The sequence below is a fragment of the Pteropus vampyrus genome, unplaced genomic scaffold (genome assembly GCF_000151845.1).
Source record: "Pteropus vampyrus isolate Shadow unplaced genomic scaffold, Pvam_2.0 Scaffold535, whole genome shotgun sequence".
In the NCBI taxonomy this organism is placed as follows: domain Eukaryota; kingdom Metazoa; phylum Chordata; class Mammalia; order Chiroptera; family Pteropodidae; genus Pteropus; species Pteropus vampyrus.
In genome coordinates, this window is record NW_011889316.1 from 578,660 (window position 1) to 604,846 (window position 26,187).

Genomic DNA, 26,187 nt, shown 5'->3' on the forward strand with positions numbered 1-26,187 from the left:
CCAAGAGATTAGAGGAACCAGATTAGGGGAATTATTAATCTCAGAGAGGAGCAAACAGAGGAATAATTTAAAAGACCCTGAGAAGGGTTCTCACATAGAAAAGGGTGAACAGTTAGTTCTCCCTCTGGGCTGAAAACAGGAAATGTATGACCAAAACTGCCTACTGTGACAACAAAACACCACAAATGAAAGGGCATTTCGATGGTAGCAGGCAGGGCAGAAGGCAGAAATTGTCAAACCGGAAGGGACACATCCCCCTGGGGCACATAGTAGGGGCTTTTCAAACTACACTACCCTTTCCCCATCTCTGCTGCAGGCCGTCTTCCTCGGCCTGTCAGCTAGGGAATCTCTTTCTGGACACCTTGGAAACAGCGTAGACCCTGAACACCTTCGTGTGAGGCCTTGCCTGTCAGCAAGGGCTGCTCCAGGTGACCTTCTAGGGTCCCTGGCAATCCCACAGGTTTAATATATACTCTGTGTAACCATAACTAGGTAACATTGGAAGACATTCTAGATTTACCACTGTTTAACAAAAGCTTAAGAGACTCTCATCCTTCCACTTGGTCTTAGATGCCTAGATTTCCCGGCAGTCTGCTCTGGGCCCTCATCTTTTCTCAGACGCATTTATACTGTCCCCTGGGTAACCGTGGACTCTCCTACTGATGACCGACTCCATTATCACCACCACAGTTTGCTTCCAACCTCTGTGATGCAGGACAGGGCAAATTCTCCTGAGTGTGTGGTGGGGGTGACGGGGTCTCAAGCTCTGCACAAGGGTATGGAGGGGTGGAGAGAGAGAGAGAGAAAGAGAGAGAGAGAGGGAGAGAGAGAGAGACAGAGAGAGAGAGAGAGAGAGAGAGGGAGAGAGAGAGAGAGAGAGAGAGAGTGTTAGTTCTTGGCTGAATGCATAAAAGAATTCAAACACATGCCAGTGTTAGAGTCAAAAGGCAGGTTTATTAGAGGAGGGATAATGCTCCATAGAGCGTGGCCTCCTCTCAGAGGCAGAGAGTGAGAGAGCCTAAGAGACTGAGAGGGACAGATAGAAACAGAGACAGTGACAGTCAGAGGGCCTGAGTAAAAGACACTGAGAGGGACCCTGAGTGTTTGGGGAATTCAGTTTGTATATCATTCTTTAGTTCCTGTGAGTTACAGTTTAAAGACTTCGTTTACCCATTTCCTACGATGATATGGATGTACAGTGAGAAAGGATGTGAATAGGTAGCGTGAAAGGCCTGCTGGCAATTCCCGGCCTGTGATCCATGGGTTCCCCATGTTTTTAGCCATAGGGAATGAATGATTCTATTTTAACAATGGTTTTCCTGTTTTCCCTTCACGGGATGGGGAAATGGGTTGTTAGCAATCCCAGCAGAAATCTTCCTTTGTTCTGCAGGTTTCCTCGTGGTCTGGCTGCTCATCAGCACATTGCAGTCTCTGAATGTAGCCTGATTTAACATTGTAGTCCTCTTGCCTCCTTCCTGCTGGACAATTCCACAAGCACTTCGACCTTCACAGGTCTGGAAGTGAGCACTTCTGAACCCCCGCCCCCCCATATGCACCCAACACACACACCTTGATGAAGGACATCACCACTGACCCAGCCATCAAAACCCAACCCAGGTTCCTTCCCCTTCCTTATCTTCCATCACATTTTGTTCCTTCTCCCCCAGGAGTGTCTCTTCCATCTCCATACTCAGTTCCCGTCACCTGCTTCAGACCTCAGGTATTTCTTACCTAGATTTTGGATGACCTGTACTCATACTATTTTCTAGTTCATCCTCCAATGAGCTGTATTTCTAAAATATACATCTGAAGAATATTTAAATGACTTTTCCTTATTTCCAGGACCTCAGATCTGACCTCTACCCTACCTCTACCCAGCTGGGACTCAGCCTCTCAGCCATACTGAACTACCTGTGGTTCTGTCTGTGGCCACTCCCTCTCTCACCTCCGGCTTCTGCATATTACTTGTTTCTGTTATTCGATAGGCTCACAATCCTGCCCCCGGCCAGGTGTTCTCCCTCTGCACTCCCACAACTTCCTATAATGTTATCATAGTTCTCAGCACCACAAGTTTACAAAACTGTCTCCACGTATAGACTTCAAGTTCCTGGAAAGCAAAAACCATGACGTCTGTGGCCGTTTCTCCCAGCCTCACACGGTGCCTGGAGCATAGAGGTGGCTGATAAATGCGTGCTGAATGGCCATGTATAAACAACATATTTAATAGAGCTTTACAAACTATCTAAGAAGATCTAAGTTCTTATTTATTATAATTTGGATTGAGAATTTCTACCCCAAAGCTATTTTCTAATTGGGTGATAAAGTCTTGACTGTCTGTTTTGGCCGTCTAGCCCTTGATTTCATGGTGACAGAGTTCAGGGCCAGGGTTGGGGGCATTCATATTTTATGCTCTTCCTCGCTTCCTCCATCCTTCCCTCCTATAAATCTCATCTACTTGATAGCACTGTTGAGAAGATTAAACAAGATAAGACATACAGGGCACATCTAGTGCATTTGGTTTGTGCTCAATACACCCAGGCTGTGTTCCCCGCCGCGGCAGAATGGCAGCTGGGGCACGAATGTAACTTCTGGTTAGATGGCAGAACACCAGTGTCAGACAATTAGTGTATTCCACTCCCAGTGAGAAATCTAGTTGCTGGGGAGAACAAGATAAGGACAGAGAGATGTGTGATTGTAAAGGATCTAGAGGTCTAATGTGCTGGTCGTTTCCACCAAATAGGGACCTAGCTACCAAGTAGGGTGCCCACAGCACCCACCCTCTGTCAGTGCGAGGGCATCACTTTTTAAAAAAAAAATTTACAGTAAAATATATATAACATAAAATATACCACTTTAACCATGTTTAAGTACATAAACTTATTTGCATGAGGGACATTCACAATGTTGAAAACCATCACCACTATCTATTTCTAAAATATTTTCATCACCCCGAACTGAACCTCTGTTGACCATTAAGCAATAACTTCCCATTCCCTCCCCACCCCCTCAGTCCTTGGCAACCTCTAACGTGCTTCTGTCTCTATGAATTTGCCTGTTCTAGATATTTCGCATAAGTGGAATCGTACAATGTACATCCTTTATGTGCGGTGTATTTCATTTCACGTGTTTTCAAGATTCATCCATGTTGTAGCATGTGTCAGAATACGCGCATCGCTTCTTACATTAAAACTTTCCTTTTGATGGCCCCATGAATGCCACTTTTTCATGCTTCTACTTGTTCTAATAATACCCTTTGTTTACTTTTCCATGTGTTTTCAGAGCCTCCCCTTCCAGAAGTAGACTTTTTCACAGTGCATGGAGGGCCTTTACCACGCCTGAAGCTGAGGACGGCCAAGGAGGAAAATGGACCTATCAGGTCAGTAGCGGCCCCTTTCCCATGGTTGCTCAGTGATCCTCACAGTGTCTTGGAAACTGGGGGTGGCTGCACTTGAATGGCTGGGGCCATGCAGACAGGGCCCCTCTTTTTTGTTTCCTTGGCCACACAGACTGGGCCTTTAATCCCAACCAGCACTCTCCCAAACAAGTAGAGAGACTTCTAAAGGTCCAGAGACAAGCATTTGGGCAGCTTAGCTTAAGAAATTCCTTTGGTCACTGGACGAGCATCGATTGGGTGTCCGTGACATGTCAGGCCCTATCCTTTGCACTCACATCTCCATGTATATGTTAGTGATGATGGATCAGTGGCATTGTTTCATTTACCAAAAACAATATATTTTCCTTGACTTAAGGATGACCTTTGCGTGTGTGTAGTGACTTCTGAAAGGGTCATTGGATAATTCTTTTAATTCATTCATGTATTGCATTATGAGCAGGACGCTGCATAGTTAACAAATGCTTCTGGGATTCCAGATAGTAGTAGGATGGAATTAACTTATCTCAGTTGGAGGACTGCATTATGTTCAATGAAGCATTTTAGTTATAATGGTCACGGTAGGATTAAGAAAGCAGAATTGTTCCCCTTTTCAGAGGAAGGTAGAGATTCTCCTGGAGAGATAAGCAACTTGCTCATCTTGCTAACAGAACCTTGCCACCATTGATGTAACCTACATGGCATGGCCTTATGCCTCTCTTGACTTGTCAGTCTAATGACCCTCCAATACAATCAAGGTAAAAATAAATGTTAGATATTATTAAAAAAAGAACATCGGGAAATATTATCTGTGTGTGCATTTATAATGAAACTTAGGCTTTTTTTTTTTGTCTTTCCATTAGTTTAAGTGTAGTAAACTGAACTTAAAGGTCTTTCCAGGAATGGATATTGCCTAAATTGTTATGTTTCTTGATTACTGACAAGTGACTGGGAGGCACTGTAATTCTGTTGCTATAAAGAATCACTGTGATATCACTGCCTCAGAGAATTTGCAAGAGCAAATGCAACATTTGGATCAAATAATTACGTAAGGCAAAAAGAAGAGCCAAATGACAGCCTATCCTTGTGGCTTGCGCAGGCCAGTGCCTCCAAAACAGGAAGTGGAGATCTGTGAGTCATTCAGGGAGGGTGGTGGTAAGGACGAGGGGAGGGAGGAGTGATGTTCCAAACAGCTACAACTGCTTCTCTGACGTCATCTGGATTAATTGCCAACAGGCAAGTGGGGTGATTTCCTCCGCCTGACTGCTGTACCTAGTTTGAGCTGGGTGTAGCAGCTTTGCCAGTGTGACAGGTATGAACCTGCTTTGTGCATTGTTAGGGGGCAGTGATTTGGGGCACATGGTGGAGCAGGGGCTCTCGGACCAAGGCTTTCTTCCTTAGCTTGGTGATCTCGGGTGGACTCTCTCAACGGTGGTGTCTCCCACCCTTGCCAGATTACAGGAATCACCTGGGCTGCTTTATCAGCAAGACAAACTCTCAGATTCAACTGCTGGAGATTTCAATTCAGTAGGGGGGCTGAAAACAGGTATAATTATCAAGCAATTTAGGTGATTACGATCATGCTAACCCGAGAGACTACTTTCTGTCACGTGAATGGTGCCTCTAGTGGGCAATGTACAGAACTAAATAGTTCAGGTGAACCTTGAACTTGGACTCGAACACCACCACCCACATGGAAAGACGAGAAGGATTTGGAGATGTCCTTATGGACAGGATGAAGCTGCTGCAACATTTACTTACCTGTGGCCATGATTCATGGAGATATGTTAAAGTTCCCAGGGAAGTTTGTTGCTGCCAGTGTTTCCTTGTAGGCAATAGGTGCTTAGTAAATGTTTACTAGTGGAGGCATCGATAGCTCATTGCCCTGCAGGCTTTACTTTCTCCCTTTTGCAGAAAGCCCTTTGCTGACAGTGAACACAGACTTTGTGGAAATCAGGGCACTGAGGACACCTATGATGTTTGGGATGGAGACTTTCCAAATCCTACACGTACTTGGCGGTGGGGGGAGGGCTCCCTTTTTGTAACCTAGTGACTTATGGAAAGCAGGAGATGGGGCATTAGGTTTGTGGAACAGAAAGTGTATATTTACTGGTAAAATAGAATTACGTGGCCTAATGAGTTTTGGAAATCACCCTAATCATATTTGGTGCTGATGAATGTTTGTCTTCTTTACTGAAATTTTAATTCAAGTAACATTAGTGCGGGTCAATCACAGCCAAAGGCCTGTGTAAGGACTTACAAAGATACAAGAGTTAATCATTCAAATCCCTGCTATCGAGCCTGAAAGAGAAAGCAGATGTTCAAACACTGATTACACCAGAGGCAGGAGATATGCACTGAGTAGATGGTAATTAAAAGGAAGACATGGTTCATTCTCAGTGAAATTTTATTCTTAGACTTCCTTTCATTGACAGGTTTTCTATCTGGGGTAAATAATAACAAGACCCATGACAAAATGACAGCTGATTGCTGATGTGTTTCTATGTCCACAGTTAGGAAACAGTTTCACAGCATACATGTGACATTTTGCCTTTCTGGCTATTTCAGGATATTGTCAGACTAGGTTAACTCATGGTGACTTTGGACTCCTTGCTTCTCAGTGATTTGACATGCACTTTGGTATCAGTTCATGAACTGCAGGGATCACATGAGTTCCATGTGAGGTTACCATGTGATTTCCTGGAGCCTTTTTGCAGACTTAGTCTATTAACTCTTGCAGGCAGGCAGCCTCCACGCGACTGCTAAACCCTTTCCACAGCTGGGCTTTATTTGCCCACATGAAAATCACTGATTAGATTGACTTAATGACATGTATGCCCAGGGAAGTGATGAATGCAACAATTTCTCCTAGATAAAGAGGATCTTCTCGGCATCCACTGGCAGCCAGAACATGAAGAGACCCCTCCGCCAGTGTCATCTGGCTTTAACACTGTAGGTTAAAACTGGAGTCACTTTACTATTGGAGCTGTCAGACTAAATCTCACATGGGTGAGGACTTTTTTTTGGTCCAGTGTTGTATCTCCAGTGCCTAGGAAGGTGTTTATCTCATAGCAAATGCTCAATAAATATGTGTAAATGAATGAACGAATCCCTTAAGCAAGAGTCTGATAGAAATTTTCTCTTTCCTTCCAGTTCGTACCAGGTGTTAGTGGTTCCCCTGGCCCTCCAAAGCACATTTTCTTGTGATTCTGAAGGGATTACCTCATTCTTTAGCAACACTTCTGACACTGATGGATATGTGGCTGCAGAACTACTGGCCAAAGATGTTCCTGATGATGGCATGGAGATAACTGTTGGAGACAGGCTATATTACGGGAAATACTATAATGCACCCTTGAAAATAGGGAACGATTATTGCATTATATTACGAATCACAAGTGAATGGAATAAGGTATATTTCTATAAAAGCTCTTATGAACTATTTTCTTCTTCACATGAAATTTGAATGTTTGAATATTTGTTTCCAAATATTTGAGATAGACACTGCATGTAATAATTATAAGAATGTGTTGAATACTTTGCCTTTAGAAAAGACAAGCAGGCAAAACCTTTATGGGGAGGTTGATAGTCTGGACTTCCTGGGGGACCTGGTTAGAGCTGCATTAGGACTGACCTGGTTTTGGTTCCCCCTCTTAAGCCTTCACAAATGTCCTCATTCTACTGCACTGCTGAAGCCTGAGTCGGAGAGGAGCATCTCTGTCACTTCCATGTACCCCTGCCGGGCTGCTGCCTCCCCTCATTCTCCTGGAAGCATGAGGGAAAGGCAGATTAAGCTCAGCACTGCCCTATTTTCTGCTTCCATCACTTCCTTAGCTATTGCATAGGCTCTACGTTCCTCTCCCCTGTCCTTAGAAAGGCTATGTTCTTTCATGGGACTTAGAACTGAATATTCATCACATAAAATGTAAATATAATGAGCTGGACAAGGAGAATAGCAAGAGCTGGATCAGTCAGTCCGGGATGGAAGATCTTCTGGAAGAACCATTGCGATGGTTGCCCTAGGCAACCATCCATGAGTTGGGTGTGTAAATTCATATGGGTTGGTGATTGAAACCGGAAAAATTATATTAATATTCATAGAAACATCTCTCGACTGACGACTTTGAGCCATTCTGAGTGAAAGGTTGGACACATACTTAAAACCGAAACACTATTAAATTCTGTATAAGACATGAGTCTAAAGTGCTGTTATCATGCTTGATATAAAACCAATGGGTACTTTTAAGAATATTTCCAGTAGCAAAGAGGTCTGGTAGTGTTTTGTGACAATAATGTAGGAATTAATAATTGGAAGATTAAAACCCAGAATGTATTGCCTTGAACTTGTTCAAAAGATATTTATGGCTTAGACAAGGCCTTCTTGCGGGAAAATTACCTGGAGATCCTGGTTTGGCGTTTCTAGCCGTAGACACAGCACCGGCCATACAAAATGAGCACAATTTAGAGATTGGTCAGGGAGCTGCTGTCCCAGATTGAGACTTTGGTCTGGAAGAGAGTATTCGTCAGATTGGGCTGCTGTTACAAAATACCATAGATTGGGTGGTTGAAACAAGAAATATTTATTTCTCACAGTTCTGGAGACAGGGAAGTCCGAGATTAAAGTGCAGGAGAATTTAGGGGCCCTCCTCCTGGCGTGCAGACAGCAGCCTCCTTGCTGCATCTTCACATGGTGGAGAGAGAGCGAGCTCTGGTCAGTCTTCCTCATCTCGTGCGGACGCCAATCCCATCACAGAGGCCCCACCCTCATGACCTCATCTAAACCTAATTACTTCCCAAAGACCCAACCTTCAAATACCATCACGTTTGCAGTCAGAGCTTCAACATATGAATTTTGTGGGGACATAAACATTCAGTCCATAACAGAGGGAATGAAGTGGGAGATCAGGGTAAGAATTCTAGTTTATAAGAAACTTTCCCGTGATGTCATCGTTACCCATTTTTCCTACAACTGAGCAGAACATGCGCTCATTCTCTGAGGTGCTAAAGGGGACGAAGCAGCTTTGAAAAAATAATTATATTTGGACTTGCATATTTGAATTGCAATTACTTCCCCCGTGGGTTTCAAATATATTAGCGTTACAGTCATTTAAAGTGGGCAGTTCTGTGGTTTGTAGTGTGTTCACAACGTTGTGCAACCATTACCGCCGTCTAATTCCAGAATATTACAGTAGTAATTTATTTTTAATTGCAGTAAAATACACATAACAAAATTTATCATAACAATTTTTTAACTGCACAATTTAATAGTATCAAATACGTTTACATCGTCATGCAGCAAATCTCCAGAACTCTCTTCGTCTTGCAAAACCAAAATTCTTTAGCCATTGAACAAGCAACTCCCCAATCCTCCCTCCCCATAGCGCCTGGCAATTACCCTTCTATTTTATGTCTCTATGAATTTGACTACTCTAGGTACCTCATATAAGTGGAACCATACAGTATTTGTCTTTTTTCGATTGTTGTATTTCGTATTTCACTTAGCATAACATCCTCAAGGATTATCCGTAACATGCGTCAGAACTTCCTTCCTTTTGAAGGCTGAATGATATTCTGTTGTACGTATGTACTGCATTTTGTTTTTCCATTCATCCGTGAGTGGACAGTCGGGTTGCTTCCACTTTTTCGCTATTGCGAATAATGCTGCTCCGAATATGGGTGTACAGATCTGCCTTTAAGTTCCTGCTTTCAACTTTTTGGAGTATGTACCCAGAAATGGAATTATTGGATCATATGGTAATTCTATTTCTAATTTTTTAAGGAGCTACCATACTATTTTCTATAGCAGCTCTTTATGTACCATTTTACATTCTCACCAATAGTGCGCAAGGCTTTCATTTTCTCCACATTCTTTCCAGCACTTGCTTTTTTCTGTTTTGATGATGGCTGTCCTAGTAGATGTGAAGTGGTATCTCATTGTGGTTTGGTTTATGTTTCCCTAATGATTAGTGATGTTGAGCATCTTTTCATATGCTTTTGACAATTTGTGTATCCTCTTTGAAGAAATGTTTATTCAAGTCCTTTGCCCATTTTTAAACTGAGTTATTTATTTCTTTGAGTTTTAGGAGTTCTTTAGCTATTAATCCCTTATGAGACAGACGATTCACAAGTATTTTCCATTCTATAGGTTGGCTTTTGACTCTGTTGATAGTGTCCTTTGGTGCACAGAAATTCTTAATTTTACTGAAGTCCAATTTGTCTTTTTTTTTTCTTTTGTTGCCTGTTCCTTTGGTGTCATATCCAAGAAATCATTGCCAAATTCAATTTTATGAAGCTTTTTCTCTGTATTTTCTCCTGAGAGTTTTAGGTCTTATATTTAGTTTTGATCCATTTAATTTTTGTATTTGTTGTTAGGTAGGGGTTCCACTTCATTTTTTTTTTTTTTTTTGCATGGATATTTAGTTTTCTCAGTACCATTTGTTGAAAAGATTTTCTTTCCCCATTGAATGGCCTCAGCACCTCTGTCAAAAATCATTTGACCATATATGGAAATGTTTATTTCTGGGCTCTCTATTCTGTTCCATAGGTCTTTATGTCTGCCTTTATTCCAGTATCACACTGTTTTGATCAATAGTTTTGTGAGTAAAATTTGAAATCAGGGAGTGTGAGTTTTCCAATTCCCCCATTTTGTTTTTCCTCTGTGTATCTGTCCCAATAAATAGCATCACCATTCTCCCAATTGCTCAGAGAGAAATCTAGGGGTAATTTTTATCTTCTCTCTTTATCTTATCTGCTTGTCTAGTCTACCATCAAATTGTATCAATTCTCTCACCTTAATGTCATTTAAAATCATCCTTCCCTCTCCTTCATTAGCACTGTTAAGCCTTTGACATCTCTTGTCTGAATATCAATTTTTGAACTCCTTTTCCTATCTCTTATTCTGCCTGTTTCCTTCCTCCATATTATTGCCAAAATGAATTTTATAAAATACGTATCTCATCAAAGCACTTCATTTTAATGAGCTCCCTTCTTCACCTGGCTCTGCTAATTTCTCTCCTTTAATACACTCAGTTCTCTACTAACTGTCTTGCTATTTGAGGTCTTTTTTTTCTTCTCCAATGCCTTGAAACATGTCCTTCACTGGTTACTCTTGCATATTATCTTTCCTTAGATAGACTTGATGCCCTTAGCATCAGGCAAAATTTAGTCACCTTCAAAACCTTATGCCCATTTTAAGCTTTTTCCCAGAATTTTTCAGTGGAAATATATTATTTTCAGTTTTTAATAAAATAAAAACCAGAAGGCCCAAGGTTGTCACTTGAAAGAATCTCCACTGAAGTTGGAGGAATCTTTCTCAAACTCCTGCCATTCAGTTTCTTCTAGGGAATATTTTGCTGAATTTTATCGTAGACAGTAATCTCAGCATTCCTAACAGACAAATATGCATAAATAACAGTGGGGGAGAACAGGAGAAGGTATTTCATTCCAATGAGTTTCCGAGTCTCTTCTACCATGGATGAGCTTTCATACTTGTTCGTTTTGCTTTCTCCCTTGTTCTTGGGTACATTTTGAGTAACTGAGGTTGCTGGGTAAGTATCATCTAGCTAGGTGAAGCATTATTATACACCAGGACTTCACATAGCCTTGCCTGTCACATGAATCACAACTTTTTCCTGAACCTGGATGTGACCTCAGAACTTTTTCAGCATCGTTCTCTAGGCAATCAATGCCAGTTGCTCAGAGGTGACAAGGGAATGAAACTTATTGCCATTCCTATTGTTTACCCACAGTGTGTGGCTTCTAAGACCTGTGGAAAGCTGTAGAAGTGATCCCTGGGGTCACTCATGTCCCTGCTACCCATGTCAGTCCCTTGAACACTTGGCGATCATATGGCTAAGCTGTAATATATTAAAGCTAAATGAGACTTCAAAGATCTTGTAGTCCAAATTAAGAGATAAAACCCTGAAACTTGGAGGGCTAAAACATGCTATTTAAACTGACACCATGTGCCATCTAGTTAAATGTATTGCTGTCTTTTCCTTCGCAGGTGAGAAGATGCTCCTGTGCAGTTTGGGCGCAGGTGAAAGGTAAGACCATTTTCTGCCTAAGAATGCTGTCCTTATCTCTATGTCCAATCCGCAGCATCAAGTGTATGTTAATGAGATTTCTTCTGAAATTGTCATGAGTGACAGAAGCCCATCTCATAGTAGCTTAAGCAAATAACCACAGCTGAAAAGGATGGGGGAAGGGAGCTTATGGCATCCGAACAAGAGCAGCATTCCGTGAGTGGGACTCTCTTTTTATCTGTGTCCTATCTCCGCTCCATTTCTAAATGTGAGTTGGCCTCATTTTCTTCGACTGTCAGCCATGCGGTAGGGAGGGCTGGACACCAGCTGCCCCAGCTTAGCAACTTCAGTGGGAACAGAAAGTTTTTCAACTCAGGGAAAGAGTCTTTTCTCCTAGGCTATGTGACTGTTCATTGGATGAATCACTGTTAATAGGAGACGGTGTGTTATGATCAGCTTACCTTGGGTTTTGGGCTTACTCATACGGTTGGTTGGGGGCAGACAACCCCCACCTGGGTTGCATCGAGAGGGGGCATGATCCCCATCAGGGACAAAGGCACAGAAAAACATGTTGGCAGACCAACAGAAAGATATACAAAAGTCTACCATTTTCAACCATTTGACTGCTCCGTATGTGCACACACGTACACATACACTATTAGGAAAGACACCCTCTATTAAGAAAGTGAAATTGTCCTCCATACAACCAAAAATGGAACCTTCATGGAAGGTAACTCAAAGGTAGGCCTGTTACTGCCTTCGGCTCCAAGACCAAGATTCCTGGGCATGGTTTGTTCTTCTTGATCAAATCCAGATGTTTTTTTCTCATGGTCTGTTTAGCAATTCATGACTAAAAGCCATTCTCAAACCACAATGTATAATGTGAAAAGAAAAACAAAAGTACTTTTGTTTAGAAAAGAGGAAAAGATAAACTACTGCGCAGCGGTCGGGGGGCATAACAATGACCACATCCTACTGGACAGTAAAAGCAAGCATCCCCGGTCCTGGCAGCAGAATGTGTCACTTGATCCGTCAGTTGGGCTGCCTCAGTCTTTTCTTGGGTCACCTCACAGGAAAGTACCCTTGTCCATTTCCTTGAAGCCGTACCTAAGAGATGCGGCGGGCAGGGGCTCTGTTGAGTACTGTACAGTTTAAACCTTCTGCTTCCCACATGCAGTTTTCCAGGGGAATTGCCTTAGAGACTGAGCAATGACAGGTCCTTGATCACCAGCTGGGATTTCCCTGGCAGTACATTTCTTTAAACCAACAGGCAGCTAGCCAGTGGATTTGATTCCCAGGAATTCCATTAGTTTGTAGCCAATGCCAGAAATCTTGTCAAGTTTATGACCTTTGAATCTGGACGTTTTCTTTGTGGTTTGTGAGTCCTAGCAACAGCTTGAGGAATTCTGCCCTTAGCCCACAGTATCAGTTTAACCCTTTACATCCTGTTGCTTACTCTGGAGCAGCATAAAACAATAGACTGGGGTGGTGAGGAAGAGCTGATATAACCCTGCTTCCAGGAGGATTCCAGTGGATGGCATTTTACAATGGGGTGTTTGTTACCCTGTCAGTAGAGGGTACTTAACAGGAAATGTTTGGGAGGGACCTGGGGAATTGGGCTTCCTTCATTAGTCTGCTCGTGCCCTAATCTTATTTCCCATCTTTTTATTTCCACTCACACCAACTTCAACAAGCATAGAGGACTTGGGCAAGACGTAATACCTTATCGTCAGCCATTTTGGATTGCGGATTGCCAGGCAGTGAGCTCCCCTACAATCTCCAGCATTATTGCTTTATTGAGATATGATTGGCATAACATTGTATAAGTTTAAGGTGTACGACATAATTATTTGATATACCTATATATTGAGAAATGATTACTACAGTAAGGTTAGTTAATACCTCCATCATCTCACATAATTGTTATATATATGTATTTTTTTCATGTGAGAACATTTGAGATCTCCCAGCAACTTCTCAGTTTATAATACAGTAATGTTAACTATAGTCACCATGTTGTGCCTTAGATCCCCAGAACTTAGATCCATATCTTCCCATTTCCCCTGCACCGCCCCCCTCCCCCCACCAGCCCCTGTCAACTACCATTCTATTCTCTATTTTGATTAGTTCAGTTTTTTTAGATTTCACATGTAAGTGAGATCATATAGTTTTTGTCTTTCTTTGATTTGTTTCACTTAACAAAGATGTGTGCTATGACATTTCTGCGAGCAGGCAGGCTAAGCTCCCTTTATGGGAGTTTGATGAAGTCCACAAGAAACAACTACACATTCCAACATTCGGAGATTTTCCTGCCAATTCATTCCCTACAGCTCTACGGGTGGGAATGGAATTCTCACAAGGAAAAGGGTGCTTGTATCAGAAGAACGGAGATGTGCAAGTATACCAGATAGGCCCAGAAGTAATAGCCTCTGGAATCTACTGCTTTCAGTAACTGTTTGGGATGGTTGGCAAACACTCAGACTGGATAGAAGAAATGGCCAAAGGCCCGGCTGCATTCTACTGTGATTAAGTTAAACAGGAAGGATTTTGCTTTGGAAATATCTAAGTGACTTTCGGCAGTGCCTTTTTCCCCCTCTCAAATCAAGAACCAACATTGAAAGAGAGCTTGAACCTTTGAATTCAAACTACTGGAGAGCTCTGGGAATAGTAGAAAACTCACGGTTATGTTGAGAGTCCGAAGGTAATTCTAGTGCATGTTTATCTATGTACATAACTTACATAGATAAATGTAAATTTGTCTGTGTTGTGCACTAACCTCTGGCAGTCTCCTTTTGTAAAAAGGAGAGATTGTTCCGGTTCGCTTATGCCAAGCAACAGCTTATTCTTGCCTTTGCCCAGTCATAAATGATGCTGAAAGAGCTTTGTGATAGTTACAAGGGAACCAGCAGTTGGTTGGATGGGAAATGCAGAGGCCTGAGCTTCCTTGCCCGAGTCCTGCTACTAATCGGCCTAATGTCTTTGAAATTATATTTAACTTGGCTGATTCTCAACAGCCTCTTTCTTGAGATCTCTGCGATGACTTCCAGCCACAAAGTACGATGAGTCTGTGATTTCTTGAGTCACAAAGTGAGGTCACTTGATATATGCGAGATGACAAACTGTAATCAGGGAACATTCCTCAGTCATAGGCAGAAACCTCTGAGTCATTCGTGACCACTCCTCTTTCTCTTTCAGCCCACATTTTGCACCTCAGGCACGCCTCTCTCATTTCCATTTGCATGTTTACTTCCTGAGCATAGGTCTTTTTATCTGTAGCATGGTCGACTGGCAAAGCCTCCTAGCTCATCTCCCATTACAAGTGTTCAGGGTTTCTCTCTCCACGCCGGCCTGCACGCCACCGACTGACTCATACTTCTGCACTGCAGTGCTGATTTTAGTATTTCCCCTGACAGTTCTTCCATAGTTCTCCATTACTTTTCAGTCTGCTTTCTAAGGCCTCAGTCCGACACCAGCACAGCCTTCTCATCGCACCTCTCATTCTTCTCCATGCAAAGTGCTGTGCCAGCTCTTCGCTGGATACGGCCCTTGCCTTCTCTCCTTACCATCTTCGCTTATACAATTACATGCTTGCTTCCACCTGGACTGCCCTATAACCTCCCAGTAATCTCTGCTTATTATAATCCCTCCTGTTCTTCAAGATTACAGTTAAGTGCTGTCTCCACCCTGGAGCTTTTAAAATTTCCTCAGTGGGACAGGATCTCTCTCTCTCTCTCTCCCTTATCTTTAGCCATTCTGCCATATTTTAGAGCAACTGGTGTACTTGCTCATATCCTTAAGGGAGAGGATTTGAGGAGCTGGAGCAGCGTCCGCCATATATTAGGTGCTTAATCAGAATTTATGGAATTGGGTTGAATGATTATCAGGGAACCAGAAGCATAATTTGATGAGAAATAAAGCATAGTAGATGTGATACTTATCAAATTAAAAGAGCCAGAGATGATTTATATTAAGATATAAGTCTAGCGTGTATATATATATGATATAAGATATAAGTCTAGTGTGTATATGTATGCTATGCATATACACACTAATTTTCAACCTTCATAATTTGATAGGTCGAGTTTTAAGATGGCCTCACAAATTCCTGGCCCCCAGTGTACACCCACCTTCTCTTAGTTATTAATTCAATGGCTATTCTAGGCGTAGCTATGAACGGATTTGAAGATGTAAGTAAGATCCCAAATAGGGAGATTAACTACATGGACCTGTTCTAATCCCATGGGCCCTTTAAATCTGAGTTTAGACGTCAGAGACAGAGAAAACTGGAGGTTCAAAGGGAGAGATGGATTTAACATAAGGGTTTCTCCTGCTTGTTTTGAAGGCAAGGAGTACCACACGACAGAAATGTGGGTGGCCTGTAGGAGCTAAGCAGCCCCTGGCTGGCAGCCAGTAAAATGTGGGGGCCTCAGTCCTATAACTGCAAGGAACTGAATTTAGCTCATGACATGAATGAGCTAGGAAGCAAATTCTTTCCCAGAGCCTCCACAGGGAAATGTAGCCCACCTCGATTTCAGCTTTGTAAGACCCTGAGCAGAGCACTGGTCATAATGTGCCTGAACTTCTGACCCATAGAACTGTGAGCTAATAAATGGGTGCTAGCTGCTAAGTTTATGGTAATTTGTTAAACTGCACTAGAAAATAAATCCAATAATGTTACTGATTCATCAGACTTTATTTATCTCTAAATTAGCTTTCTACTTTGATTTCCTTTGCCACCTCCTCCTCTGCAGGGAATTCAAGTGAAGAGACAGTAGAGTAGCAGAGAGAAATTTTACACACTAAGTGGAAGTCACAGTGCTAATTATTTGTAGCTTTTAGAGAACAGAATTGTTGCTTTCCAGAAATGGCCCTGGTCATGTAAATTCATGCAAAAATGTCCACAGCCATAGGAAGTCTTTAAGCTGTCACAAAGTCTAAGAGTAGGAATGGGGCCTTTCGAACGTGCTCTTCTTCAGTATCTGCGATGTTGCTGTTCATGAAGGGATGGAGATAAGCCCAGGGATGCTCTGTCACTCTGCTTGAGTACTATACATCTTCAGGGAGCCACCCCAAAGAACATGGTGGAACCAGCCTAATGAATTTACTTTTTCCAAGATTGAGTCACTGAGAATCTGGGATATAACATGATTCACTCACCTGGGTTTCTAAAAGAGTATTCTACAAGTGATTCAGAAAAACAATAAGCGTGACTTCATGGCATGGGACTACGGAAGGGCGGATAACCAGAGGACGGCAAAGCTCTAAAAAGTGTAATTCAAATTAGCCAGTTGGAAGTTTTCTCAGTAAGGAGTTAATGAGGGAAGTCCCTGAAAAAGCCCATGTGGCCACACCATGAGTACTCTCAATTGGATTGACTCAGATTTTCAGAGAGAATGTAGACAAAGAGACATGTAACCAAGAACCGTTCTGTCAGCAAGAATCATGCCTGGAGCCAAACCCCACTTTGTGTTACACATAATCAATAAAGGTGATTTTCCAATACTTACATATAGAGTAAGAAGGAGTTAGGCCCACTCTTTAGGGTGAACGGTATCCTACTGGTGGATGGATGGTCAAGAGAAGTTTAGGCTCCCCGGCTCCTACTTTACTTTTGTACTGTTGGCTTGTAAGGGAATATTTGAAATCAAGGGAAAAGCTAAATGCTCTACATCGGTTAGTCTTCCGACCTGGATGAAGCACATTCTAGTGGGTTCGTACAATTTGCAAATGAGATGGATAAACCACTGCAGGTGATCTTGGTGAAGAAGAGAAAAGTGAGAAGATGGGGGATGAACAAAGAACATGGAACTTCATACAAGGGAGAGAGACTTCGCCAAGCATAGATGATGATAACTTGAAGTAAGCACCAGGCAAGATCTTCAAGAGGGGGCCCTGTATCTACCTGGTAGAATAAGCAGCAGTTCCCAGCAGTCACTATGGATGCTGTAAGCAGTTTAGTTCTCTTTTCTTATTGCACAGTCACTAATCAGTCAGGGAAACAGGGCAGGCATAATGTATTTTGACTTCGGCCCACACTTAATAATGTGTTAATGTGGGGAAACGAGGGCCGTGTGTGAGCCTGGAAAGTGGTAGAATGACTATGCAAAGTGTGCTTATTAATGAGTCCATGTCAAATCTAGGAGTATGCAGGACATGAGTCATTGTCGACAGTCATCTTCAGGCCCACATTTTAATCAATCAATAATTTAAAATAGATAGAGGATGAAACTGTAGAGGAAAAAATACAGAGAAGATATTGATGACCAAAGTTTGGAGGAACGCTGGGTGGCTCGGATGAAACAAGCAGTGCAGGAAACACTGGCTTCTTTCCACCTTCTCCGATACTGTGTTTCCTCTAAAACAAACAAAAAACAAACAAACAAAAAACACCTAGTGAACTTAGTACACAAAAATGGCATCTCGATGTTTTAATTCGTATTTTTATTACTTGTAAAAGAACAGTTGATCAAAGATTTATCAATCATCTGTATTCATACTTGGTGTGTGATTTACCTTTTTATAGAATTGGTTCTTCTCCCTATTGAGGTATTTGTCTTTTCTTTATTAATTTGTAACACTCACTATATGTTAACCCCTTGCTTCTTCATTATTCTAAATATTTTGGCCAGTTTCCCATTTGCTCTTTAAACTCACTTAGTAGTTTCGGAATTATGTGCTTTTCTATATGGTCAGATCTCTTGTTCTCTTATTTCAAGGTTTCTTGCTTTAATAAGTCTGCTTAGAAAATTCTTATCTGCTGTCTATGGCCATGCTACCCTGAGCACGCCCAATCTCGTCTAATCTCAGAAGCTAAGCAGGGTCAGGCCTGGTTAGTACTTGGATGGGAGACCACCTAGGAGGACCAGGTGCTGTAGGCATAAAAAATTTTTAAAAAAAGAAAAGAAAAAAGAAAATTCTTACCTGCTTTAATGTTAGATAAATATTCACTTACATTTTGTTCTAATCCTTTTAGGTTTCAATTTAAATCTTTATTTTAATCCACCTGGATTTTATTTTGGTATAGAGTATAAGTTCTAGTGATCAAAATTACTCTAAATTATTAAGCAATTTTCTCAACACTAGTTGTGAATAATGTTATTATTTCCTCAAAGATGTAAAACAGTACTGAAACAATAATTAGCAATAGTTAACATTTGCTCATTGCTTACTCTGTGCCAGACACTTCTAACATGTCTTAACTGATTTATTTCTCACAATAACCCAAAAGTGGATACTATTATTATCATTCCCATGTTATGATGTCATCCTGCAGTGAGGATACCGAGGCTGAATAATTTGCCCAAAGTTACATAGTTAGGGAGTGGTGGTGACCTAATACAGACGTGGACAACCTGACTCCAGTATTCAAGCTTTGAAATTATTTGATATACTTGGGTTTGTTTCTAGGCTTTCTGTTTCGTTCCAATGTATTCACCCTTATGCTGACACTGTATTGTTTTAATGTGTAGTAATTCAAATCACACTCTTATTTTTTTTTTCTTTTCTATTTTCCACAGCTCCTCCTTCCATTTTATTATATGGCTTCTTAAAATGTCAAGACATTTTTCTTCTGAATACTAAAAGTAGCCAAATATATAAGCCAAGTTTTTCCAGACAGTCTCTTGACAACACTTTCTTAGGTAAAGGGATTTGCAGGTGTGTTCCGTGGCTGCTTTTGCTGGTGCCAGCTACCCCGGAGAGTCCCCCAGTAGGACCACACTGCTCTTAACCTGGTCGTAGGGATCTGAGCGGTGACAATGACAGAAAGATTTTAAGGGTGTGCTATCCAGTATCGTAGTCACTAGCCACACGTGGCTACTGGGCATTTGACATGTATACTTGAAATTGGGTGCTTAAAATAGTATGACTGAGAAACTGAATTTAATTTTAATTAATTTAGATTTAAATAGCCATCTTTCAGGTAGCGGCTACCATATCGGACAGTGCAGATTAGACGACACAAAAGTTAAGTAGCTTGAACTGTTCTCGAATGTGCCTCGGTCACTGCCAGAGAAAGAAGTCATCTATGTTTGGAGGGTCTCAAGTCCAGGGGCTACTATTTGTCTTCTCAAGCCGCTCCCCGCTTACAGTAACAAATCTTTGCTTTTGCTGTTTTCACCTCTTCCAAGGCTATGCTGGGTTTCCCCAGGGGCAGACTAAGCATATACTTGGGGCATCAGTAAAAGGAGGGTACAGAAAAATGAAATAATTTGATATTCCAACAGTGACAACCACAGCAAATTATTTGTCAGAGTTTGGACTTAGTTGCACTTCTTTACATTTATTCCATGGATTGGTGGTATTTTTACTTTTAATTTTATACATAGTCAACACTCAAGATCTTTTCACTATCTGGTGGCACCATTGCATACAGACCTTTGCTCTTCCAAAGAGGAACTCGAGCTACTATAGCCCGAGGCCCCGTCATTGTCAACCTGTGTTGGAGTGGTCTGGATGTGCACCTCTGACTTCTGAATTTTCTGGGGTGAGGGAATGTGGTCTGCTCTGCTGCAGACAGAGCTGGATTTAGTCTGCCCTGGGAAAGCATGGTGCTGTGGTCAAAGCAAAGGCTCTGGGGCCAGAGAGTTTGGGTTTGGATCCTGGCTCTGTCATTAACTAGCTGGTGACCTTGGGCAAGTTGTTTAACCATTCCATGCCTCAGTTCCTTATCTGTGAAAGGAGAATAGTAATAATAGTGTTCGGTGTACTGCTACATAGTAAGTGCTAAATAAGCGTTTGCAGATTAAAATGAGACCATCAGTTTAGAACATGATGCTCTGATTCAGTCGCTTAGCCTAAATGTGCAACTCAAATGTGGGCGTTTTCCAGTTTATACCCAGGGGTCTCCGGGAGTTGGCATGTGATGCACCCTAAGTAGAAGATACATATGTCTTTCAAAGAGCTTTTATGTCAATTTTTCTTCTTTTATCCTAATGGCAACCTACTGAGCTGAGCAGGAAGGTGCCACCCTCGTTGACATATAGGGAAAATGACAGATGACGCTATCCAACAAAGGATTTGTTTGCTGTATTTGACTACTGGAGCTAACTATCATTTTTGGAGCAAAAATCCAAATGGTGTCAGATGGACTCCTTCCTCGGTGCAAAGGAAAACTGCCCATAAAAGTTTATCAAGTGTAATTGTCTAGAGAGAGGACCAGCGAAAGCAACACAGTATGCTGCATTCGTATGCTGTACAAGATCAGCCTTTTCATCCCTTGTAACTTGAATGTGTCCTGGTCTTATACTTCCCTTTTAGAAACACCATGAAATTGTGTCTTCCTGAGGCCTTACATCCTCAGGACCAACTCGGGGCTCAGGAGGCTCTCTGTCCATTCTCGGGCTGATTTGTTAAATGGGGCCAAGCTCTGGGTTAAAACGGCGTGTGCCCCTTGGGAGGGCCATGATTCCATGTGCTACAAGTTCAGTGTGTGGTTTTGTCCTGCAGATTCGTCGCTCACGCTGCAGCAGATGGTGGGCGCTGGGCTGGTCTCCATGGCTGTTGTGATTATTCTCACGTTCCTCTCTTTCTTAGCAGTGTGGTATGTGAGACTGTTATTTTTGAGAAATGAGTGGAATGGAGGGAGGATGGGACTGGAGTCCTGAAGAACAGCTGGGATCGAGGAGGGTCAAGGAATGTGGGTGGAATTTGTCCTGGGCCCAGCGGATGCTCGGCAGGCAAAGGGCATGAGTAATTCTGCATCTCAGGGTGGAGGGGGGTGGGAGGCCCACCTGCCCCAGGAGAAGAGCAGGATCAGTGATGGATGCTGCCCTGTTTCACACACAGAGTGGTGGCTCAGCTTCCATGCTGCTTCCCATGAGTATGTGTGGGCTGCTCATAGAGATGCATCCTGGGAAAATCAAAGTATGTCAATGGACTCTTTTCCTTCTCCATGTCTAGATTGCAGATGAGCACTACGTGGGGAGAATCCACTGCTGTTGGGACAGATGTTATGACAGCTCCTCAGGTGCCCGCACAGAGGCCCATGCGGCTTCCATCCACATGTATGTGGGAGCCTGCAAACTTTCTCCATCTCCAGCTTGGTCCCATTTCTGGATCCAAGATGGTGACTGTCACTATGGAATTCTCCAAAAGGTGGAAACTCAGGGATTGCTGACATCTTCCCTGCTACACAATCAGTTTTATGTCTATGAGCTTGAGACCCTTGATATACAACATAACATCAGCCACAGGCTACATATTACATGGGCTGGGCCCGTGTTTTCCTCTGAGTGATGCCCAAGAGTCAGCTCCTCTAGGTATTGATCACTGAGAGTCTATGCATCTTCCTAAATAGCATCTCTGTTAATTAATTCAGAGTCCATTCTTTTACAATAAGCAGTGAGAGGGGCTTAAATTTGGGCTAAAAAATAAAAATACAAGCTTGAAAAAAATAAATTTGGGCTAAAATTTGACTTTATGAAGGAGGTCATTGGAAAAGATAGAGAACATTGACATAGGCAAACTTGTCAAACACTTTAGAAGCAGCCCTTTTCTTGTCATTAACTGACATCTAATTAGAAAGTATGCTAGCCTGGCCACTTCAATAAGTTTCCTGCAATGTCTGATACAGTTCCATTTGCCTTATATATATTCAAAAGCCATAAGTCTTCATGCCAGTAAAAATATTCTGTGAATTTAGACAGTTCTTCTCTTGCATATGAATGTTTATAGCAGTCTTGTTAATATTTTTTTATTACCGAGGGTCTCATAAAAATTCGCTGTGCTTACCTTTAGATTCAGTGACCATGTAGTAACAATGGGTTGAAACAATATCAAGCCCATGGCGAGAGTCCCTGTGTTTACAGGAAAGGAGGACAATGTAGGTGACATGATCATCCCTTTTATCTACACATTAGGTGTGAACAGTCCTGAGCCTACTGTCAATATGCTGAATTTACAGATGGAGTGTAGTAGATTTGACTTTAAAGCCTGAATGAGTATTCTTTAACTTTCCTCCCTAACCATTATCAGGCAGTATGAGGAATAATCGTCCTATATCCTTTGTCCTTTGCAACTTAGACTACCACGTAGGATCAGCACTTAGACCCCTTCCTGCTCTCATCTCAGGTGAATTACAAGTAGAGCTCTCAATAGGCTAATACGAATAGCTTTCTTCTTTTCATCTTTATGTGCAATTCAAGCTCATACTATTTTCACAGCTCTTGTGTTAAACTTGGAATTATTACAGATTACTATGATTAGTATAGGACAGGGTCTCTGATGAGTAAGGATTTTCCTCAAACCCTCTTCTATCCAAAGAGAAAATCCGAGCCTCTCCCGCTTATTATTTTTTATCATTCTGTAAACACCTTATGTTTCTATAGCTGCCCCCTCCATTTCTAGCTCTAGAATTAACTGCCAAGGAAGCTACCGTTGTCCACATGGGAACTTAGCATAATCGTCATAGAAAAGAAGAAATTTCACTCGCTTAGTGTCAAAGTTTCTGGTTAAAATCACTGACTAAATATTAAGTAAAATATTAAGTAAAATGTACTTCTGGGTATGGTGCAGAAATGTAAAAACAGTCCAGGAAAGAGTACTAAAATAGCAAAAATATGGACTTTGAAACTCTCTCTGAATGTTCCAAATTATAATGCCAAGTTGCTCATTGTTAATCCTTAACAGAAGCAGTTGCCGAGCATTTGCAAACAGGATGTGCCATTTTCCTGCGGTTCTTTTCTAATAGTTTTCTCATAAACGTGAAGATAGCTTTAAGTTTTCTAAATTCACCTGGCAGCTTCACCACAATACTGTCCTTTTTTTCCCAAGTGGATTCCTGGTTAAGGTGCGGGGCATCTCAGGAGACTGATAGTGGGTCTTCCTGGGAGAATGTGGAGTCCTTCTGTGGAAGGACTGGTCAGGTGGCACCCGGAGTTGGATTTTGAGCACCGGTAAGTAAAGCCAAACCCCTAAGGTGGGGACAGAGGAAAGAAGGATCCTCTCTATTAGCTGTCCTGGGGAGAGTGTGTTGAGGTGAGCACCAAGATCCAATCTCGGGCTGGCTTCCAGGCTGGGAAACAAAATCGGGGGGTTGTCCAGGTATGGAGCAGATTGTTCCCTGGCTGATCTGTGCGTGTGTGTGTGTGCGTGTATGTGTGTGTGTGCGTGTATGTGCACACATACACAATTTTTATTTATCTATCTTGTTTACGTGCATTCTTTCATTCTGTCCTCATGGTGGTTCTGTGTGGGGAGGGATTATTGTTTCCCCCATTTTAGAATGGAGAAATGAGTTCAGAAGGCTCCGTGGCTTGACTTGTGGGGCCAAGTCTTCTGATGGCAAGTCTAATCCTCATTCTTGGGATTTGATAGGCCTTCAGCTCATCTTCGGACAGCGCTTTTGGTCCTTGGAGGAGTCAGGCCTTTACATATCCAAACTACATCTCTGTATATGTATATCATCTATATCTGTATCTGTATCTATGTGTAGATATTTAACCAGCACCTTTACTATTATAGCACATATGTCTTTTTACACCTATCTTTTCACTATAAGGTGCTCTCCCACCCCCACCCCACCCCATCACAGCTAGAAGGAGCCAAACAGATGGAGGTTCATTAAGGGAAATAGTTAACAGTCCACCTATGATTCAAGACTTGAACTTGCAGTTGGCCACTTGAAATAAGACCAGAGCAGAAGTAGTTATCTTGAAAATCCACATTAGCACAGAATACAATTAATATTTAAGTTAATTTTAAAGAAAGTAAATAAGAATTTTCAATGCTCCTTTTTTATCGCTCACCTCACATTCTGATTTTCTAAACTTTCTATTTTTCCATTCTGTTCATCTAAGAGAAAACCGGTAGTAGTAGTAGGCACTCTAATAATGTTTTAAGGACCTTTTGCCTACGCCAGCCATTGTTGATGAAATAGGAAGTGCCTGATTATGAAGAGGAAAGATGTGGCTTTTTCTGTGCCCAAGTTTGTGGGGAGGGGATGCAATGAAGCAAATCAATTAAAAAAGGAATGTATGCTCATTGTTTCAGAGGCAGGAGGCGGGGCGGGAGAGAGATGAGAATGAATAAATCCTTTGATGGTGGTGATGGAGTGTGTGTGTGTGTGTGTGTGTGCGTGTGCACATCCAAGTGTACGCATATGCATACTTTTTTGGCACACTTTTTTTTTTTTTTACCTAAATGACATCAAACAATGCATGTAGTTTTGTAACACATTTCTTTCATTTATCAGCATATCTTGAACACATTTTCCTGTTAATCATGATTGCATTGAAAATTTGTACCATAATTTATTTAATCAGTACTCTATTGTGCATTTAGAGTGTTTCCAGATGTTTACTATTCTTACACAAGTCTGCATAATTGTATGCAGTTATCACTTAGGCTTAATTCCTAAAGCTGAAATTCCTTTCATGTTTAGAATGAAAACCACTATATACATTTCATATTTCCTACATTTTGTCAGATGAATCTTACAGGAAGTTGATAGCAGTTCATACTCTCACCAGCAGAAGGCCTCAACACCATTAGGCATTGTTGATACCTTTAACCTTGATTAATTTGGTAGGTGAAAAATGATGTTTCAGTGTTTTATTTGCATTTTTCTTGACTATTTTTTATGTTGATTGGGCATTTGTAATACTGTCTTGGTGAACTGCCTTTTTTCTCAGTACTTGGCTTGTCTTTTATTGATTTGAAAAAGCTCTTTGTATCAGTAATTTTCTTAGCTGTCATATATTTTGTAAACAAATTTTCTAGTTTATCATTTCCCTTGATCTTGTTTGTGTCATACATTGCCACACAAAAACTTTAAATCTATATAGTCAAATTTATTAGTCTTTTTCCTTATGTATTCTGCCTTTGGTGCCATGCTTAGAAGAACTTCTAATCTCAATGTAATATAATTCATCAGTTTTAAAAAACATTTAAATATTTAATCCATCTGACATTTATTTTAGCATAAGGGTGAGGTTGGAGAAGATTTTTTTTATTATTGCTAAATCATTTAACCAGTTGTCCTATTAATATTCATTAACTGTTATTTTTTCCCTTAGCGATTTGAATCAAATACTGAATCATATACAAAAGTCTATTTATGAACTTTCTCTTTTCTATTGATCTATTTCTGTGTCAGTATCACCTGCTGTAACTGTAAAATAGGTTTCTTTATATCAAGTAAAAGTAAGCTACCATTTTTTCAGTTAATTCTCAGAATGTTCTCAGCTTTCATATATTTATTCATGTATACATATTTATTATACATGAACTAAATAATTATTTGGCCAAGTGCCTCCCAAAATCTTGATATTTTTCTTGGGAATGTGTTAAATAAAGAGTGCTTCTAGCCCAAAACATGATATATGTCTCCATTTAATTTTTTGTATGTCTGTCTAGAGTATTCTAGTTTTCAAGTTACAAGGTAGTTCATGCTTACTTTTTGTTGTGTGTATAGATATTTTATATTTTGATATATTTTGTTTTATCTTTTGTTATCTTGATTCACTACCTCAGCTCCTGCGCCTGAAAACGCACTCCACAGCCTCTTACTGCTAACATTATTGGGGTTTTCTTACCCAGGAAGTCTGCTTTTTTTTCGGGGAGGGGGAGGTCGGAGAGGAGAAATCACATCATGATGGCTCCTCCAGCATAGTTACTTTCCAGAGTATCTACTTGACCCAGTAAACTCCTCCATCCTTGCCATGCCAAAAGGAGATTGCCCCACAGATAGCTGCAACCACAGACTGGTTTTCTTACCCATTAGACACTTTGTGACTTGCTTCAACGTGGTTCCCACTGTTTTGTCCTGTCGTTGGCCTGACAGCCTCAGCTTCT

At 41.4% G+C, this 26,187-nt stretch overlaps 1 protein-coding gene and 1 pseudogene across 6 annotated transcripts in view; both read left to right on the plus strand.

The window, feature by feature from the left end:
- The window catches only part of SUSD1 (sushi domain containing 1), a 178,156-nt gene that overhangs the window by 81,700 nt on the left and 70,269 nt on the right, over nucleotides 1-26,187 (plus strand). For 3 of the 6 annotated variants that reach the window (XM_023525164.1, XM_023525165.1, XM_023525166.1), the window contains 3 exons: nucleotides 3,280-3,376; nucleotides 6,524-6,782; nucleotides 11,376-11,415. In XM_023525164.1, the coding sequence (XP_023380932.1) occupies nucleotides 3,280-3,376; nucleotides 6,524-6,782; nucleotides 11,376-11,415 (396 nt within the window). Of the gene's footprint in view, nucleotides 1-3,279; nucleotides 3,377-6,523; nucleotides 6,783-11,375; nucleotides 11,416-20,841; nucleotides 20,936-21,294; nucleotides 25,713-26,187 lie in introns of those variants that run through there. The other 3 variants (XM_023525163.1, XM_023525167.1, XR_002777866.1) reach the window with 2 other exon arrangements.
- LOC111733172 lies at nucleotides 18,154-18,272 on the plus strand (annotated as a pseudogene).